Consider the following 20,165-nt stretch of genomic DNA (forward strand, 5'->3'; position numbering starts at 1 on the left):
GGAAGGATCTTTGCGATTTATTTGCTTCATTTCCATGAATGTTTTCATTGTTCAGATACACTGAACAAATCGTTAAAACAAATCTTATTTGTATAGAAATATCCATTCCACATTTCACTTTAAATTCTCTTTCCTTATTTATGCCTTGGTTCTCCAAAAAGTATGCCAAGGTTGCACAAAAGAAAAATTGAGCATATGATAATTGGGTTTCAACAAAAGATCCATCTTCCTTTTCTGTTTATACTAAAGCTCTAAATACTTAAGAAATTATCCATATCCCTAACCAATTTTGAAATAGCAAAAAGCAAAAAATTTGCATCACATCCAAGTAATAGTCATGTTTTCTGTTCTTTCCAAAGCTTTTGTTTGGTAAAAATTTGCATCACATCCAAGTAATAGTCATGTTTTCTGTTCTTTCCAAAGCTTTTGTTTCATTCAATCCTGCTTCCATCTCTTTTGCCCTTTGACAGTTCTAATGCATTATTATCCACAAAAAAAAAAAAAAAAAGGGGCATAGAAAGTGTCAAATCTCTAGTCATACACTATAAGTGATAGATCTTCATTTCAAACTTTACAACCAACACTAGGTTTTACAAGATTGTTCTTCCACCTATTCTTCCTTCATTCTAGCTGATTACAATTCCAATACAGCTTTGCTGATAAACTGTGCAACTGCCCACATTAACAAAACTTCCAAATTATCAATGATAATTCTGATATAACCAGTTATAACAATTCTGATAAACTTAATTCACTGCTGTTTTATTTTTCACCAAAAAAAGTCATCTTTCTTATGATACCCCAAAATTTAGACAAGATGACATTTCTCTTTCTAGAAACCTCCAATCTTTCTCAGAATGAATAAATATTCCAAATATCACTTCGTCCAAGAAACTTTGTATTCTCTTTTGCTGAAAAGCTCTCGACCTAACAATGAAAAAACAAATTCATAATTTCAAAATTATTTATTTTTTCAACATGGTCTCCCTTAAGACTAATACATTTATTCCAGTGATGCTCCAGCATCATTATCCAGTCTCTGTAGTGGTTCTCAGTAAGAACTGCAAAATACCCCCCCCCCTGCAATCACCTCTTAATTCGAAGAAAAAAACTGACCAGCGAGGAAGAGTTTTAGTTTTGGGAAGAGACAGAAGTCAGAGGGAGCCAAATCTGGGGAATAGGGTGGATGTTCCAACAATTCATAGTGCAGATCCCTCAATTTTCCCATTGCCAAAACACCTTTGTGGGCAGGTGCATTGTCTTGATGAAAGATGATTTTTTTTCTTCTGCAAACCTGGTCTTTTCTGAATTTTTTCATCTAGTTAAAAGATCGGAACAATATTCCCTGGTTATTGTTTTACCTTTTTCAAGATGATTAATAAACAAAACGCCTTTAGCATCCCAAAACACCGATGCCATGACCTTTCCTGCTGATGGAATTGACTTCATCTTTTCCGTGCTGAACAACCGGCTTCTGTCCACTGTTTTGACTGATGTTTGGATTCTATTGTGTAATGGTGAATTACAAGTCTCATCCATAGTAATAAAAAAATAAAATAAAAATTCATGAAATTATAACATTTATAATTTATGTTATTTGCAATATTTTAGGCTGCAGTTCACCTTTTCAGTTTCCTAGAATCTACCATTACAAAGTGAAAAAAAATTATGAAACAAAGAATTATGTATTTGTAATGCTAACCCATGTAACATGGAAATAAAGCAGCATCAATAACATGAATCAATCATTTTCAATATTCACTTGTTTGAAAATAGCAAGATAATCTTGTGATTTTTTTTTTTTAATGAAAGAAAAAGTGAATAAAGAAATGCATTTATTTGACATTATGTGGCATTTTTGAAGTAGCTATTGCCTTCATTGATTTACACTAAAATTATTATAGGTAGATGTTTGCAAAATGAAACATTTTTAATTCACTTATGAACACTTTGAATAGTCAGCTAAATCATCTCCCACACTCAAAAAATAACAGAACATTTATCTCAAGCTACATGTTTTCCTCCCAAAGTATCATATAATTTACAAGTTTTCAATTTAAAAAAAAAAAAAAACGGAACTGTGGTTATTATAAACTTAAAAAATTATGAACTCAGGATATTATGTAGTCTTGGAAGTAATTAGAATTAATTCTGACAAAAATACTATATCAGTTTACAAAAGATCAGCCTTTTTGTTCAGAAAATCCTAGTCCAAGGGATGAAAACAGAGTTAGTTTTTGATATATATATATATATATATATATATATACTAGGCTAGAACTTGAGGCTCTAATGTGCTTTCTGGGAGGTATTCTTTCTCAACAACAATGAAGTAATCTTGGGTTTCAGTCTATTACTATGACAGAGGAATTTATAATACAGCTTATTTTAGAAATAGCAACTAGCAATAGCATTGAAAACTAGGGAAAATAAAAAGAATAACTCTCAAAACTCTCTGGAGCATAAATGATTTTATATACAGTTAAAACATAACATGAAATTTGTAAAATTAGAATTATTTCAGCTGTTAATTATTCTTTAACCTCCCTACCGGCCAATGTGAATGAAATAGTGACACCAAATTGCACTTCTTATCCATGTTATTCAATGGGTGTTAGAGCTTCGTACCCAGATACGTCTTGGCCAATTGGGGGGTTAAACCAGTGGTTCTCAACCAGTGTGCCAGAGCATGCTGGTGTGCCACAAATTTTTATTAAAAATAGAAGCATTACTTTTCAAAAGTAATGCACTTTGATAGAAATGCGGTCCTCTGTTGATAAATTCTTCTCATAAATCTTGTAGAAATTATGCTAATTGTAAACTTTTCCTTTCTTTGGCATTTCTAGTATCTCTGCTGATTACACTGCAGGGATCTTATACCTGTCCATGAATTCAATTGAAATAGAATCCAGATTCTACAAAACCAGCTACTAGCATACTGGTCACTTGCAAGAGTCATTTGTTGCATTTATCATTGGCAAAGCTGCAAATTGGATTAGTGATAATTGAGATTAGGTCATTTATGTATAAAGAGAAAGAGTAGGCAATAGAATAGAAGAGCCCTGAGGCACTTCTGCAATGGCAGCAAAACTCAGCGTATGCTATCCAGTTACAGAAGGTGACAGGTAGACTGAAAGAAGGCAACCTGAAAAGCAGGCCTTGATGTCAAACACAACTTAAAGCCCTGGAAATGTGAAGGGCAACAGCACACGATTCTCTGAACTTTCCATGGTAGGTGTCTAGTGATGGATGGCTAAGAAATCAGCCACGAACCAGATTGGCAGATCCCATTCTGGTGATCACTGATTAACTGGTGAGCTTCTAGATAGAAAAGTTGACTATTGATAACTTTCTCCATTATTTTGGAGAGGATTGAGATGATGGCAAGTGGTTGATAGATTGAGAGTAGGCTTTTACCTTTTTTTTTTGGAATAAGCTGGATATATGCTTGCTCCCATGTAATCAGATAAATGCCTGCTAAGTACAGAAGATTGAAGAGATAGAGAACAGGTGTTAGCTCAGTAGCACAACATTTGAGTACAAGAAAGAGGAGGCAATTGGTTACAGTAACAGTACTGACATCTGGATGAGAGAGGTGAAAGCACAGATGAGCAAAAATTTTTCTCAATGGTTTTTGTGAGAAACCAGAAGGCATGGCTTCTGTTTGGACAAGAGGCAAGTTTTCTGCTATTGGACTTAATGAAGTTAGATTTGTTGATAGTAGTTTTACATTTATTTCTTGCTTTAGCAAAGGTTGAGTATAAAACTGGGATTCTTGATGCAAGTCTCCTGTGGCAAGTAGAGTTTCTTTCCTTAACTACTTTCATACATTTTTTGCTAAACCAGTGCTTGGAAAGTGAACAGGAATCTTCAGTGGAATGAGGGATAAAGGCCTTCATGCCAGTACAGACAATTTCTGCAACTTGCCCAGTGCAGATGTCTAGGTAAGAACAGCAAAAGCAATAGTTATTCCATGGAAAGGAAGAGTAGTAGTTCAAGAGTTCATCCCACTTAGTGCCTTTATAGTGCCAAAGGACACAAGGTTTGGTGTATGGTCAGAGGGGGAGTGTTCTTTGAGACTGGAGACTTGCACAAGATTGTGATCTGAGCTGTCAAGAGGAGAGTACCTCTATAGTGCATCTGGAAGAAGAACTAGTTTAAAAAAAATTCAACAGTATTAGAAAAGTTAGAAATTATTGGGAATTCATGTAGGTAGATGTATAATTTGCTTATAGCAAAAACTTTCACATTACATCTCAAGCTTGATCAGTAGTATTGGAGAAGGGAGGTCAGTTGTGAACATTGTCACCTAAGATGTTTGGATACCTGGATTGAAAATGGTCAAGAAGCATGGAGAGGGATGTGAAAAGGTCTGAGTGGTTTTCAGCATTTGAAGACAAGTGAATGTAACAAATAAATGTTACAAAGTAGGGCAAGGAAACCTTGAGCCAGAAGAAATCAAAAGAACTAAAGGTGAAGAACTAATTTGCAATGACTGATGTAACTGCAATTTAGGTTTCTATTAAGGAGAACGTCTGGTTTTTATGTTAAAGTGGTGACAAACATCCTTAACGATAGAGTAATCCATGGATGAAAATGTCTTTTTTTTTTTGGTAGGGATTCTGGTATGTTTGGAATATTGTGCTTGGTTTGTTTAGATGAATTAGTTGTTGCAAGATTTATTTTGAATGCAGTACTACAGTCATTGTTTACATTTTGGTTCATTTTTATACATGAGGGTGGTATGACAAGCTCTTGGCCTCAACCATAGATGGCAACACTATCAACAAGATTTTTTTTTTTCGAAGTTGGTACATCTGTCATAAGCATCCATGTGCAAGTCATTCTATCAAGTAGTTTGTATTATACAGCTGTCTGAAGCAAAAGTGTTGTCTGTATCCCTTGAAATGGATAAAAATGAGTATCGTGCAGTTATAAAATTCTTTGTAAAAGAAGGCTTAACGCCAAAAGAAATTCATTTGAAGTTCATAAAAGTCTATGGGCACTCTTTTCTTTTGTTTTCAACAATTAAGAAATGTGCTGCCGAGTTTAAACGGGGCTGTACCAGCCTTGAAGATGATTCACGTGAAGGATGTCCAAAATGTGTAACACCACCAGAAATCATTGATCAAGTGCACGGTATGGTATTGGATGACCGGCGAGTCAAAGTGCATGAAATTGCTGAGACTATAAGCATTTCAAAAGAACATGTAGGATATATTTTGCATGAAGAATCTCAAATGAAAAAGTTCTGCACAAGATGGGTGTCACATTGCTCACAGCAGATCAAAAACTGCACTTGCATGAAAATCTCTAAACAGTGCTTGCAGCATTTAAACAAGAATAAAATTGATTTTGTGTGTAGATTTATTACAATCGGTGAGACTTCACTATTACACACCAGAATCCAAAACAGTGGACAGAAGCCGGTTGTTTAGCGCCAAAGAAGACGAAGTCAGTTCCATCAGCAGGGTCATGGCATCAGTGTTTTGGGATGCTAAAGGCATTTTGTTTATTAATTATCTTGAAAAGGGTAAAACAATAACTGGGGAATATTATTCCAATCTTTTAACCAGACTAGATGAAAAAATTTGTGAGAAAAGGCCTGTTTGCAGAAGAAAAATAAACTATCTTTCATCAGGACAATGCACCTGCCCACAAACGTGTTTTGGCAATGGGAAAATCAAGGGATCTGCACTATGAATTGTTGGAACATCCACTCTATTCCCCAGATTTGGCTCCCTCTGACTATCTCTTCCCAAAACTAAAACTCTTCCTCGCTGGTCAGCGTTTTTCTTTGAATCAAGAGGTGATTGTAGCTATAGAGAAGTACTTTGCAGATCTTACTGAGAACCACTACAGGGATGGGATAATGGTGCTGGCACATCGCTGGAATAAATGTATTAGTCTTAAGGAAGATTATGTTGAAAAATAAAAATAATTTTGAAATTATAAATTTTTTTCATTGTTAGGCCGAGAGCTTTTTAGCAGTACCTCCCACATACCACTGATTGGATTCCCTCTCCGGGCACACGACCTGGCAGTGGAATAACATGCTAGTTGACCAAGAAGTCTATTACTCGTTATGAACCATTTGGGCTCATATACGAGTAGCACTCATACTATCTGGCAGCTGGCCTGTATTAGTGTTTTAACAGATATACCCTTGAAATTTTGGTGGTTCTGCATCTTTAAGTATACTAGGCATGTCATTAAAAGGTATCACCCACACTGCACACACAGAGAGAAAGATGGTACATATCAGGAATTTGAATGATAAAAAAATCCTGAAAGTTAAAAGTATTAGAAAATTTATTTCCAATACTTTTGGTTATACTTACATGCACTCTCCAAGTATAAATATGAATTTGGGTAAATTATGGAGTTCAGGCCACTGTCACTACAGATGGGCTAAGTCTCTGTCTGATGATCAATAATAAACATTATGCCAATACATTGACAGTAAAAGCACTGCATTTAACAAGTGATCGCATTTAGACTAAATGTTATTTTTTCCTATAATATTCTTTCTTAATGATGAAATTTTCCTTTGGCTCATTGCACATACCTGTTGGTCTAATAGCAGTTGAAGGAAAGCCCTTCCCATAATGCACAGCATTAGACACACCCAGAAGGATGTGTGTTTTGCATTATGGGATACTAAGTCAATTGATGTAAAGTCATTAGCTCTCTATATATAGTACCCCAGTCATGAAAATGCTTCATGTGCAAACTTTGTTTGCACATGAAGTATTTTCATGTGCAAACTGACACTTGGATAAAGTATTAAACTAAGAGTATCATTTCTTGGTATGTTTAATTTATAAAATACCCACCCAATTGAAAAAACTTTCAATATCTATTTCTGATCCAGAATAATTTAATAATAAGGTGATAGGCCTTTTCACTATTTGTATATGAGAAATATGACTTCTGCATTACTTCAACCTTAGTATACCTTCTGGATCTGGCTCCCACTAATAAGGCCTCAAAGATGACCACGAAAAGTGACCCTTCCCATACCACACAGCATTATACACACCCAAAAGGATGTATGCTTTGCATTATGGGATACTAAGGAATGAGTTATCATTATGCTCTTTTTTTGGGGGGAGGAGAGACTTTTTAATGAGTGAAAAAGTCAAACTACTGTTTTAGAAGTGCCTGGTGGATCAACAACTGAAACTGGTCAACTGAGCCATTTATCACTATTTCACTATCTTTTATTTTATTTATCTTCCTCTCTCTGCTGAATCTCAGTGCCACTTTCATGCTCAAAAGGCCAATGATGAGAGAGTTGAACTAAAAAAATAAACATTCTGCTTTTGGTAACAAAATAGTCAGAAAATGCAAAAATAAAGATATCAACAAAACATTACAGGCATTGTCTAGTTGATCATGAGAAACTGAGAACTAAACAAAGAGAACAGTAGATTATGATTTAACTGAGCCTCCTAGGTAAAACCTCTACATAACAAATAGCCCAATCATGAACTTTGTTTGCTTACACTTGGATAAGGGATTAAATCAAGAATGTAATTTCTTGGCATTGTTAATTTATGGTCTAATAGCAATGAAGCGATTCAAGGTAATTTTACCTGCACTGCATACTACAAGAACTAATAGAAGAATATACAGTATTTCTCTTTATTATATAGCTTATTTGGATCAAAAAAAAAAACTGAATGTCACGTCCAAAGCTGCTTATCATTTCTGACTGATATAAAGAATGAGATTCTCAAAATCTACAAACTAAACCAAATTTCTATTTGGTTAAAAATGTGGATATTGCAGAGAAAAGCCTGCTTGCTCAGGTGGCTGTGCATTCAAAAAATCTTGAAATTTTATTTAAAATAATGAATAAAAATTTTGTACAATTGTGATAAATTATTGGCCTATATTTATTCTTACCTACCATATTTATTCTTATAATAAGGGGGGTAGAATATATACTTATATTGCACTGCCCTTATAAGGATAAGATGACTGCAATTCATGCAATTGTGGATTTTTTTCTTCTATAGTTAAAATACTGAATATATTCAGTACAACCTTAAGAAAACAACCTCTTGACTGTTCTGCAAATAGACCATCTTCCCCAACATTATTCTTTGCTGACTTGAAGACTTCCCATAATTGGTGGTTCTGTATCTATCATATCTAAATTAAAGAATGTTTTTCTCCTATGTATAGTTTCCTCTCAAAATCACTGCATATTTCAATTATTTTTCTCTATTGGACTGTACTTTTCCTTGCTTATTTTTCAGTGTTGAAATTTTTTTTTGTTCCATGTAACCTTCATTTTACCATTGTCCGTGATTTTGTTTTCTGTTAAGTTTATATTTTATGATGTTTTTGATTTTTTCCCTAACCATTGCCTTTCTACAAAATTTATGCTACTCGTCTCCTTTCCCTTTTTATGATTAAATGAAGTGTATGTAAAGTAAGCTTTTCTCTACATGTTCTGTTGCTTGTAATAATTCTTAAATTTTTAGAAAATATTGCTGAAACTATTTTCAGTCATTCTATCAGAAAAGTTTGATTTATTCTACTTCAACTTTCCATCATTTCCTCTATTTTATAGCTCTTCACACCTTATATCAGTTTTTTCATTACCAATGTCTTTCTTAATGCTTATTTATATCACTCTTTCACTAGCTTATCACTATCATAGTTAATCTGGATGATAAATACATCTAATATTTTTATGTTGTTCATCATAATATAATCAATTTCATTAAAAAATTCTCCATTTGTTAACTTTTAGCTCTCAGTAACAAGACCCTAATAAAGGTTTAGACCATTTTGATAATGACTTCCCCATAATGCAGAGCAATATACATGCCCAAAGGAATACTGTCCATTATAGTATATTGAAGCAACTGATGAAGTCATTCTTTATATCAGTGGTGTTCAACCTTTTTTACTACCTGAGCTACTTTTCTATAAAAAAGTTATTTGGCGATCTGTTCCCCCCAACCTGATATCTCATTACGCATAAATAAACAACTAAAAATAAACAACCAAAAAAAAAAAAAAATACACAACTAAAAACTTTGTGTATTTAAAAATTTATTTATCACTTAATTATTTTAATAGAACAAAAAAACCAAATATATTGGAATAAAATATTTCTCTATTTTGGAAAACCAAAGTTAGAAAAAACAACAGATTGATTACAAACTCAAGTTATAGGAAATGCTGGTTGATTAAAAAAAAAAAAAGTTAATGTGAAATTTGGCATTGTTTGGACCTCGCAATATTTTCATAGTCAAGTTGATATGAAGAAGTGGCCAATCACAGACAATCATCCATATGATCATTTGTAATTTGGTTTCATAATTGATTTTTTATGACAGTCATATTTGAAAAAGGGGATTCTGACAAGTATGTCAATCCGAAAAGACAGAATTTTTTGCGCAATATCAGTTAATACTGGGAATTTTTCATGTGCATACTTCCAAATGACTTCATTGTTTATTGATTTTAAATGTAAACTATTCTGAATGTTTATTATCTCAAGTTCTACTTTAGCTTGGTTTATATCAAACAGCCCACTAATTTTATTTGAAATTTCTGTGATGTTCAAGTTTTCTTGAAATGGATTATTGATAAAAGATACAATCATTTCAGTTTTAAAAATCTTTAAATCTTGAATTTATTTCTTCCTCAACTAATTCTATTTCACAAATATATTCTTTTAAATCATAGCGAAGCATTTCTTGATTTTGTTCAAAAAATTTTAATAAATATGGGAGATGTCTACATTCGTGGTCATTTATATTTTTCTTTAATAAAAGTAAGTATTGTTGGAAAGTTTTTATTGAACTTAACATGTCAATTAAACTTTTATCTCTACCTTGTAACTCTAAATTATCATCATGAAATTCCTGCCATGTACCCTCAAGGGGTGCATGATATGACAGTACTACATGAAAAAAATTACATCATTATTAATTTCCTATCTACAATTTTCCTCCAAATCAGTCTGTTACTTGTCAAGACTCCAACATTATAAGATCTTATATTTCTATCGTCTAAGGCACTTTGTACCATATCAATCCACCTATATCTTGGTCTTCCTCTGGGTTGTTTTCCTGACAACCTGGCAGAGAACACTTGTTTTGCTGTAACAACCATCTTTTATCACTCAATTATGGATAAATATCTCCTTTTTCATCAAGAAAAATTTTAATACCGTTAATTAATACAAGAAATCTTTCTAAAAATTGAGTTCTGCTGAGCCAGCGAACATTATTGTACAACAGAAGTTCCCTATCATCATCTGCCTGTAATTTAAATAACCGCTGTTGCAGGGCTTTTCCTCGAACAGAATTTACAATTTTAAATGTAATATCCAAAACATCTTTTGTTTAATCTTTTACTACACAGTACTTGTTGATGAATAATACAGTGGTACGTTAAAATATCTGGATATTTGTCATTGTTTTTACATAATGAAATGAAGCCTGATTTATTACCTATCATTGCAAGAGCACCATCAGTAGTAATAGACAAGTTTTAAAAGTGAAAGTTTGTGTTGTTTCACAAATTCATCAAATGTTGAAAAAATGTCTTCTCCCCTAGTCCTTCTCAATAATGGTATAATTTTCAAAAGTTCTTTACTTGAATAATCTTGAAATACCATGCGAATAAATACCATTAACTGAGCAATATCAGTGAAGTCGTTTGATTCATCAAATTGTAATGAAAACGCAACACATTGGTGAATGTCTGACATTAACCTGGCCTGGAAACTTTTCTCCAGCAATTGGAACTCTTCCTTTCAGCAATTTGAAACCTGGTCTGCGGCCTAGAAGTAGTCTCTCTCTCTAGCGGCGTCTCGAACCGAGAAGCTCCTTTCTGGAAGCGGGAAACTTCTCTCTTAAGCAACATGGATCCAGGCAGTCTCTCGACTGGGCAGCCTTCTCTCTGACAGCAATTCTAGAACCGGAAACCCTTCTGCTTGCTTCAATCCCTTTTTATTAGGCGTCCTCTGAAATCTCGCATGAAGTTTGGCAACCCCCAAAGAATCGGTAGGGGTCTTTCATCTTAAGTTTCAAGTTCGGCATGCCTCCGCTTTCTTTTGATTGTAAGTTGCCGGCCATCAGAAAGTTGTTTGAACTCTTTCTGACTGACTTCGGAGATGTTTACACTTAGAGCTTGCAAGCCTTTCGCATACATACAAGTTTCAATAACAATCTTTCTAATGCCACCATGTACAGCTTTGGTGACAAAAACATTGCCTTTGTTTTTAACACTCTAACATATTCTTATTAAAGCAGTATATACAGTTAGCTTCAAAAGAGTTATTTACAAAAACATCTAATACAAACTATACCGAGAAAAACAAAGTTTATTTTTTTTTACAATATTCACATGGGACTTAACCTAAGTAAAAAAATCGATGTAATGTGCTTTGGAATATTTAATATTTAAGTTACAATCGAGTTTTTACACTTTGCTTATAATCGTATTCACTCAGCTCGCTGTTTGACTTCCACTGATCCAAATTAATTCATTTACCCAGACTTATAAGAAAATTACTGATTTGACAATTTTAACGAAAAAAAAAAATAAACAATAGCAATACACTTAAAGTGAATTAAAAATAATATAAAATAATGATAAATAAAATATTATGTTTTCAGTTTTAATTAAATTTGTAAGTAAAGAGGAATACACAAGAGATCGACCAAAAATCGCTCTGTGATCGAAGGGCTGTACACCCCTGCTATATATACACAGTCATGAAGATAAAACTTTCTTTGCTTCACTTGGGTAAAAGATTAAACAAGATAATTTTTTGCCAAATATAATTTACCCTATGATATACTGGAGAAGAGCTTATGGGCTGCATAAAAGTACCCGAGATAGAATATCATGTTCCAAGATGTAGTGAAAGACTAAGAGGGGGAAAGGACCAAAAAAGTTCTCATTGAAAGCCAATAAAATTTTGGTATATATGTCATTTTAGAAGGATAACATTTTCCCTCCTGAATTCATTATAAACCTGAAACTGCAATTTTTTTTGTGGGGGGAGGGGTAGCAAAAGTCAACTGTATATTCCTATGGATGGCTTTCTATCCATCTATCAAAATATTTTAACAGAAGCATACACATATGTAAAAACATTCCTCTATTTTTGCATACTGGTAGGTTAAGTAAGATCCATACAACATAATGAAACTAGAATATTTGGTGACAGATTTATGGTTTAACTATTCCATAAGCATTTCAAAATGGTCACATGAAAATTAGTTAAGGATGTAGAAGGGAGAAGAGTGAATAAAGCCTTTTTCTTCCAATAATTAAATTTATTAAACCTCTTGCAGTGTACAATTTATAGCCAAAAAAAAAGTAATATTTAAATAAAAACTAATAAAAAAATTGTCGATGATTGATTCAACTTACTGAATTCATGAAATTTTGGTTTAAACATTGCAAAAACAGCAACACCATTGAAATTACATCGCATAGCAAATTTATGAACCAATAACACAATGAAATATATATTACATTAACATAGCATGCATGGAGTTAAATAAAATGGAACATATTAGCAACTCTAGAAAACAAGAAAGGATACAAATTTTTATCTTTAGACAAAAGATCATGATACATCTGTTCATATGATGTTCCAAAATCATAGATATTTGGCTTATCTGGAGTAGGTCCAGGAAGCTTTACCTGATTTCCTGATCCAAATGAACGAACTTTGAAACCTTTTTTACTGTAAAAAAATTATAAAAATTAAAGTCATAGCAAGCCTTCCATGTATAATTATTGCAATTTAATGTAATAAGTAGCAAGATGCATGTTTGACTTACAATTCACTAACAGACTATTTCCTGGTTGGGTTAAAATTCTAAGAGTGAACTAATTTATTACACTTATCCCTTCCAATTATTAGCAAAACATGTTTAAACATTCCAATATCATTAACAAAGAGGAAAAATAACAGCACTACAACATACCTCTGTAGATACACCATTAATAACTTTGCTCTTCAAGGACACTATTTGCCCTTACAAAATCTTAGCCAAAAATACTCATCTGTTTCACTAACATTCAAGGCCTCAATACTAACAGTGACATATACCACCACCACTCACATTGCCTTCTTGCTATTACTTACCAAATCTCAAACTGGGTTCTCTACAGCTATTATTCACCTCAAAATTCCCTAACTACATTTCATGAGATGGCATCTGTAAGAGGTTACAACACAGGCTTGTCAGGTCTAACATTCCACCAAAAGTTACTAAATCATGAATCCTTCTATATATAATCTGCTCTAGTTTTTTTTTTGCCTCACTTCATTTCATTTGGTTTCTTTATTGCTTTCCTAATTCCAGAACTTAATTCTCTTCAACTTATGCTGAAAGGAAAGCCAAACCATTTGATAATCAGTAATAAGCAAACACAAATTGTTCACCCACCTACTTACCTACCAGCATCCTCATCATTCTCCCAACATCCTACCAGTTTTTTTTTTTTTGTTTTTGTTTTTTTTTAACCAGCTCTCCCTCATATACACTATAGATGTTAATGCTATTCTTGGCAACTAACCATAACTTTATCCACATTTTTTCTATAGATCAACCTTTTCCCAGTCAATCTCAGCATCATGTTGTATGGCACTAAAATGGTGTCAAATGGAATAACTTCTGGGATTTCTACACCTCTTTTCCTATGTTTTGATTACTGTTTTCATTCTCCAAACACCTGCCTTTACCAAATAACTGAAATAATCCTTCCTAGAATGAGAACTTTTCTTCTTCCAATCAAAATTCTTGATCCAGATCAAAGCTCTGGTTAACCAAATTCAATATAAAAATTCAGCAAACATTCAATAACTGAAATCAAATGTGACATCCCTAAGCATCTCACTTAGCCTGTAAACAGCTGCAAAAACCAATAAATTTAAAGCAGCCTTTGTAAGTGCCAAGTGAAAAAAGCCTCCCTCTTTCTCAAACAGCAGCAAGCCTTCTGGTCCTTCACTGAGAGATGCACAACTTTGACTTGTTTTTCCACCCATCATACCCAGATGATACTATAACATTACCTAAAGATAAGATAGATCTTCCACACAGCAGTTTGTTTCAATAATGAAATATCATGAGTTGGCATAATGAAGAAAATTTTCAAAACAAAGGAAAAGAAACTTTATTAACATAGAATTTTCATCTAAGTATCATCCATACAAAAACATAGTATCACAATCAAATAACAGACAATTCTAAAAAGCACCATCTGAGTAGCTAATGTAAGATAAAAGCAGATTTAAAAAGTACCATCTTCCACAAAAGGGATAGATGTAGGTTTTTGTGCGAGTGATTTGGAGATTGTTGCTGGAAGGGAAAGTATTTCTCCTTGTCCTTACACTGCTGGTAACTGGGTGGTTGCCAGCAGTGTGAGGAAAGGGTATATGTGGAAGTAAAAGACTGGCGATTATGAGAAGCTCAGTAAACAGCTTGCAAGTGTAGCATAGAATAATTGGAGAAATGGTATAAGAACAACTTCTGCAGAGGATATAGTTGAGATATTTAATGAGCAGTTCATAAAAAGTCTCAATTCTTGTGAATGTGACATCATGGAGAGTTTGAGAGAAGTCCATGAGGAGGGGAAGAGACTGGCTGTAAATGGGCAAACTTGATGTTAATAAGGCTGTGGGACTTGATAATATATCCCATTCCATTCAAGTGCCATCTATCTAGGAGGTTGACCATCATGATTTAACTTGTGGTTAATTAAAGGCATTACAACATGTGGTGAGGACCCCATCTCTTCCACACATTGTCGTAAGTATTCATGGCTGTAAATCCGTGTGTTCATGGGGCGGGTTTGCCTGTTCTGGGGGGTATGAAAAATCTGAGTTTCTTGGTAAAAAAAAACGAAACCACCTAACTCATCTTTGGTTAAAAGAGACCAGATAAAGGTTCCTCACGTCATAGACAAGAATTGAACCCAAGTCTTTCTGACCAAGCTCTGATAATATCACCATGTGATATATTATCAAGGAATTTTGAAGTGCAAGGGAGTTGGTATCTGCCTTGATATATTTAATATGAGTTTTACATTGGGTCAAGTGTCAAAGGCGTGGAAGGAACAGAAGATTGTGCTGCTTCATAAGGGAGATGACAGAACTCAAGCATCAAATTATAGGCCTATCTGTCAGTTGTTGTGGTTAGTGTTGGCGAAGCTGGTGAAAACTAGGATCCAGAATTGGGTTGACAACAGGGAGCTCATGCTTTAATAATCTCCTTACTTATTACAATAAGGTGATGGCTTCATATGCAGTAGTATACTTAAGATTTTGAAATAGCTTTTGATATATTACCACATAAGTTGATAGTCAAACTAGAGCGGATGGGTTGGATATTAGACTAGTGCATTACATTGTAGATTGGCTATTTGAGAGGTATCAGCAAATTGTGTATTGGGGAACAATATCCCATAAGAAGAAAGTCACCAGTGGGTGAGCCTCACGGTCTGGTTTTAGGGACATTGCTGTTTAACCCATATGTTAATAACAATGGGGAAGATTTGGAGGGGCATATTCAGTTGTTTGCAGATGATTCAAAGTTGGAACAAATGAGTAGAGCAGATGTTCTGGCCTTACAAAAAGACTTGAATAGATAAGAGTAAATAGACATAGGAGTTGGGATGCCAGTTCAATGTCACAAAATTTAAGGTTTTAAAATTTGGGAAACAAAGAAGGAATGTAGGATTTATGACTGGTGGGGATATACACTAGTGGCCAAAATTGTGGAAACCTTTTGGAAAAAGTATTTCTGAGGTATGATGGCTCATAACATAATTTTTTTTTTTGGTGTATTACCATAAAATTATATATCAATGGAAAGATAATTTAATCAAGAATGTAATGCAATAACTTTTATGAAGGATTTTTTAATAGAACAGCAGTTACAAAGAAGAAAAGTGAAACATAGAAAAAATGAGATATACAAAAATTCTCACAATGTGAGTTAATACTTAGTTGGGTAACCTTTAGCATTTATTATGGCCTTACAACACCTTCCCATGGAGTGAACCAAGTTTTTTTTAGTTCTGCAGCTGTTATAATGTGAAACCAAGATTGAATTACTGCTTCTATTAATTGGGTTTTATTGGGTTGCTTCTGACTAACAAGTTTCTTTAGTCGGCTCCACAGATTTTCGATTGGGCTAAGGTCTGGGCTATTCCCAGGTCATTCCAGCAGAGGAATATGATTATCTTGAAACCACTTTTTTGCACACAACAGCAACATGACATGGAGCTGAATCCTGTTGAAATATAAAAAGATCACGTGCAAAAAGCTTCAGTTAGGGCTCAAGTATTTCATTTATGTATTTTTGGACATTTATATTCCCTTTAATCACGCAAATTCTGCCCATACCTTTAGATGTCATACAATCCCAGATCATAACACTAAGTGGGTGTTTTGCGTAGGTGTAATGCAATCAGGATGCAAATCTCCTCCGATTCTTCTTACGTATTTTATGCGATCACTACCAAACAGGGAGATTTTGGTTTCATCACTCCAAATAACACTGTCCCATTGTTCTACTGTCCAGTTAACACATGGATTTTAGCTCAGTTTAATCTTTTCAACCTTTGCTTGAGAGATAAAAATGGCTTTTTTCATAGAATTCTAGCATTTAGACCAAATTCCTGCAGTCTGCGCTGAACAGTCCTTGCACTCAACTTCACATTGTATTGTGCCATTTCATCTTGTATATACTCAGATGATTTTCTTGTCACATAGAAGCAGTCTCTCAATTCTTCTATCATTACTTGCTGTTGTGCACCTTTTCCTGCCTTTACCAGTCTGGTTTTATAATGACTGAGTCTCTTTATACCTCTTCAAAAATTTAGAAATGGCACCTTTGGTTAAGTTTCCACCAGTTTTTCTTCTAATTTCTTCATAACTGTAGCCTTGTTCACTTAATAGTACTATTTTACAACACTTTCTGGGTGACCAGTCAACTCTTTGACCCATTTCTTTAATTTTATTACTTTTTACAAGCTCACTAAATGAAAGAACACAAAAAACCAACCAACTTAATAGCAATCACATAACACACTGACAAATGTCCTCCTCTCAGCTCCAATACATGAGCTTAATAGCTGAATCCCACTGCAACCTTATTGGCTCATTGCCAAAACAAGATAACACCTGATTGGCTTTCTGAACTCTCATGCTCATTGGCTACATTCAAATGAAGGAAAGCTACTTCATATCAACTTAAGTTGTACTTTTTTTCTGGTTATTTGGCTACAAGTTTTCATAGAATACAGATAATTGAACAAACTTTGTTGCATTACATTCTTGATTAAATTATCTTTCCATTGATATATAATTTTATGGTATTATACCAAAAAAAAGTGGTGTTATGCACCATCAAACTTTAAAAATACGTTTTTTCCAAAAGATTTCCACAATTTTGGCCACTAGTGTATTGTTGGAGATGGAGGAAATGAGAGATATTAGGTGATAATGGATGAGGATCTAAAATTTAGAGGAAAATGTCAAAAATGTGAGGACAACACAACAAATTCTGGGAATAATGCTGAGCATACTGACTTATAGGAGATTTTTGTTGTATTTTATAAGGCCTTGATTTGGTCACCTGGTTTTCAAAAAGGACAAAGAAATGTTAGAAAGGGTCCAGGTGATTGACTATGATAGTTTCTGATCTCTGGAATGTTGAATATGAGAAAAGGTTGAGAAGATGAAATTTAGAGTCTAATGGATAAGAGGAAGAGGGGTGAATATATGATAGACATACAAGTTGGTAAGGGGTTGTTATAAGATCAACGAGGAAGAGGTTTTCCATAGAATGGCAGGAGATCAGGGGATAACCAGAGGTCATCCCTGGAAGGAGGGTGAGTCAGCAAGTGAGAAGAAAGTTTTTAAAGAAGAACTTTTTAAAGATTGCAAGAATCAAAATGATAATTATGAGACAAACATGAGACAATACTGCGTGCAGGTTTTTCTTCTGTTTTCCCATGGCGATTCTCATACAGTGAAGAGAGTGCAAAGGAGAGTTACAAATTATATCAGGATTGTGGAATACTGATTATGAAAACAAATTGAGAATTTGTAGACTGCAGACACTAGCAAACAGGAGAAAGAGGGAGTGATATGATTGAGACAAACTTCTGAAAAAGTCATGCAGGATTTCAGAAGATGGATTTTTCATTTTATGGAGGGTGAGGAAAGAACAAGGGCATCCTTGGAAGTTAAGAATGAATGTTATCAAGAAGGGATGAGAACCAGATTTTTCTCTCACAATAGTGAGTGATCAGAATGAATTGCCATTGGATGTGCTGTGTGCAAGTAGTAGAATGAATTTAAGAACAGGTATGACAGCTAGTGTGGATAGTATTGCCTCCCTCGACAAGTCCCTGAAAGTCTTAATAAGAATTAAAGAAATGCCTTTATCAGCTCATGTCAATGCAAAGTCAACTATGTCAAAAAATAGTCTACTGTCATGTGATGTTTTTAGTGTTACTTGGTTGGCAATAGCTTGTTATGGCTAAATTAAATTATTTTATGACGCCTCCAAGGAGTCCAAAGACTCATCGAGGGAGAGTACCTACTCTACAACTGTCTCCACACTTAATCCACCAATTATACCAAGCCACCACTAACATCATCTACTGCCCACCACCAACACTAGTACTTTGTCTGTAAACTGTGTTGAATTCTGAAGGCCGATTTGTCTGTAAGCAAGATTAAAAACCAGAGTTTCCAGGAGAAAAACCCTGCTACCTCCATATGAGATTGGCTAACTCACCTTTCAATTGAAAAATCAATATATAATAAACCCAGTATATGGGAAATGACTTCTACATTACTTCAATCTGGGTATCTATTCTGGGTCTAGCTCTCACTGATGAGACCTCAATAAAAAGGTCAAAACAAGTCTGGGTAGTGGTCCTTCCCATAATGCATAGCATTCATTATACATGTCCATAAGGATATGTGACTTGAATTATGGGATACTAAGGCAACTGATGAGATGCCATTAGCCTCTACATACAAGAAGCTCAGTAACAAAGTTACTTCATACACAAACTTTGTTTGCTTACGCTTGGATAAAGGACAAAACCAAGAATATAATTTCTTGGCATCTTTAATTTATAGTAAAATCAAGTGAAAAAAATTTTTTTTTCAAAATTTGCCGATTTGTAGCCTGTATCAATAAAATTAAAATATTCTAAAATGAATTAGGTGAAAATTTTCATAACTTGATAATCTTGTTTGGTTAATAAAACTTGGGCTATTAACTGATATCATGAATTATTTCAATGATATTTTATATATGCATCAAGTATGGAAAAGTTTTGTGAACAAACATGTTTTATTTAGTAAAGACATTAAGACCTCATGGTTTAAATATTTTCCCACAGTAAAAAAATTCATGGTTAAAAAGTCAAGAGTCAATTGATAATATAAAATTGGAATTTGAAAATCAATTTCAAATGACTACATGGTACTATTTTAGTTTCATAATTAATCCAAGAGGAGCCTCCGTAGCTCAGTCAGTATAGACAAAGCCCTTTGGTCAGAAAGACCTGGGTTCGATTAATGTCAGTGACACGAGGAACCTTTATCTGGTCTCTTTCGACTAAAAGGTAGTTAGCTGGTCTCATATGGAGGTAGAGGGATTTTTTTTTCTCACCTGGAAACCGATCCTGTGAACACACTTCTACAGACATAAGACATTCCTGGAATAAGGAGTAACCAACCTATTTTGTAGGGATTTTGGTTTCGAATGCCTACATGGTGAAGTGTGGGTCTACGTGTGAATGTAAATCAGGATGCATGGAATTAATCCAAGACTTTGGAACTAGAGTTGCACATACATCATGCTATTTTGAATTTTTAAGGATAATTGAGAAATACAACTGAATGAATTTAAAAGTTCAATCATGTGAACTAATAAATTTAAAGAAATGTGCAACCAGCTAGAAAAAGATATCAAAATCAAATTATAACAGAATATTGGGCATTAATTAATGTCCAATCAATGTTGAAGGAATTCCTTCAACATTTATAGCAATGAAAAAAAGTAGGAATAGCTATTCTATCTGTATTTGGGTTTCTCATATATTGTACGTGAGAAAATGTTTTCTCAGATAAAAAAGTTCCA

General features: G+C 34.0%; 1 protein-coding gene across 1 annotated transcript in view; it reads right to left on the reverse strand.

Moving 5' to 3' along the window:
* The window catches only part of Ssu72 (Ssu72 CTD phosphatase), a 70,954-nt gene that overhangs the window by 26,171 nt on the left and 24,618 nt on the right, over positions 1 to 20,165 (reverse strand). Inside the window, exon 3 of the mRNA XM_090412994.1 lies at positions 12,590 to 12,733. Within this exon, the coding sequence (XP_090269120.1) occupies positions 12,590 to 12,733 (144 nt within the window). The remainder of the gene's footprint in view (positions 1 to 12,589; positions 12,734 to 20,165) is intronic.

Source organism: Typopeltis vanoorti, chromosome 2 (assembly GCF_054136105.1).
Source record: "Typopeltis vanoorti isolate ZY-2024b chromosome 2, IOZ_Tvanoo_1.0, whole genome shotgun sequence".
NCBI lineage: Eukaryota > Metazoa > Arthropoda > Arachnida > Uropygi > Thelyphonidae > Typopeltis > Typopeltis vanoorti.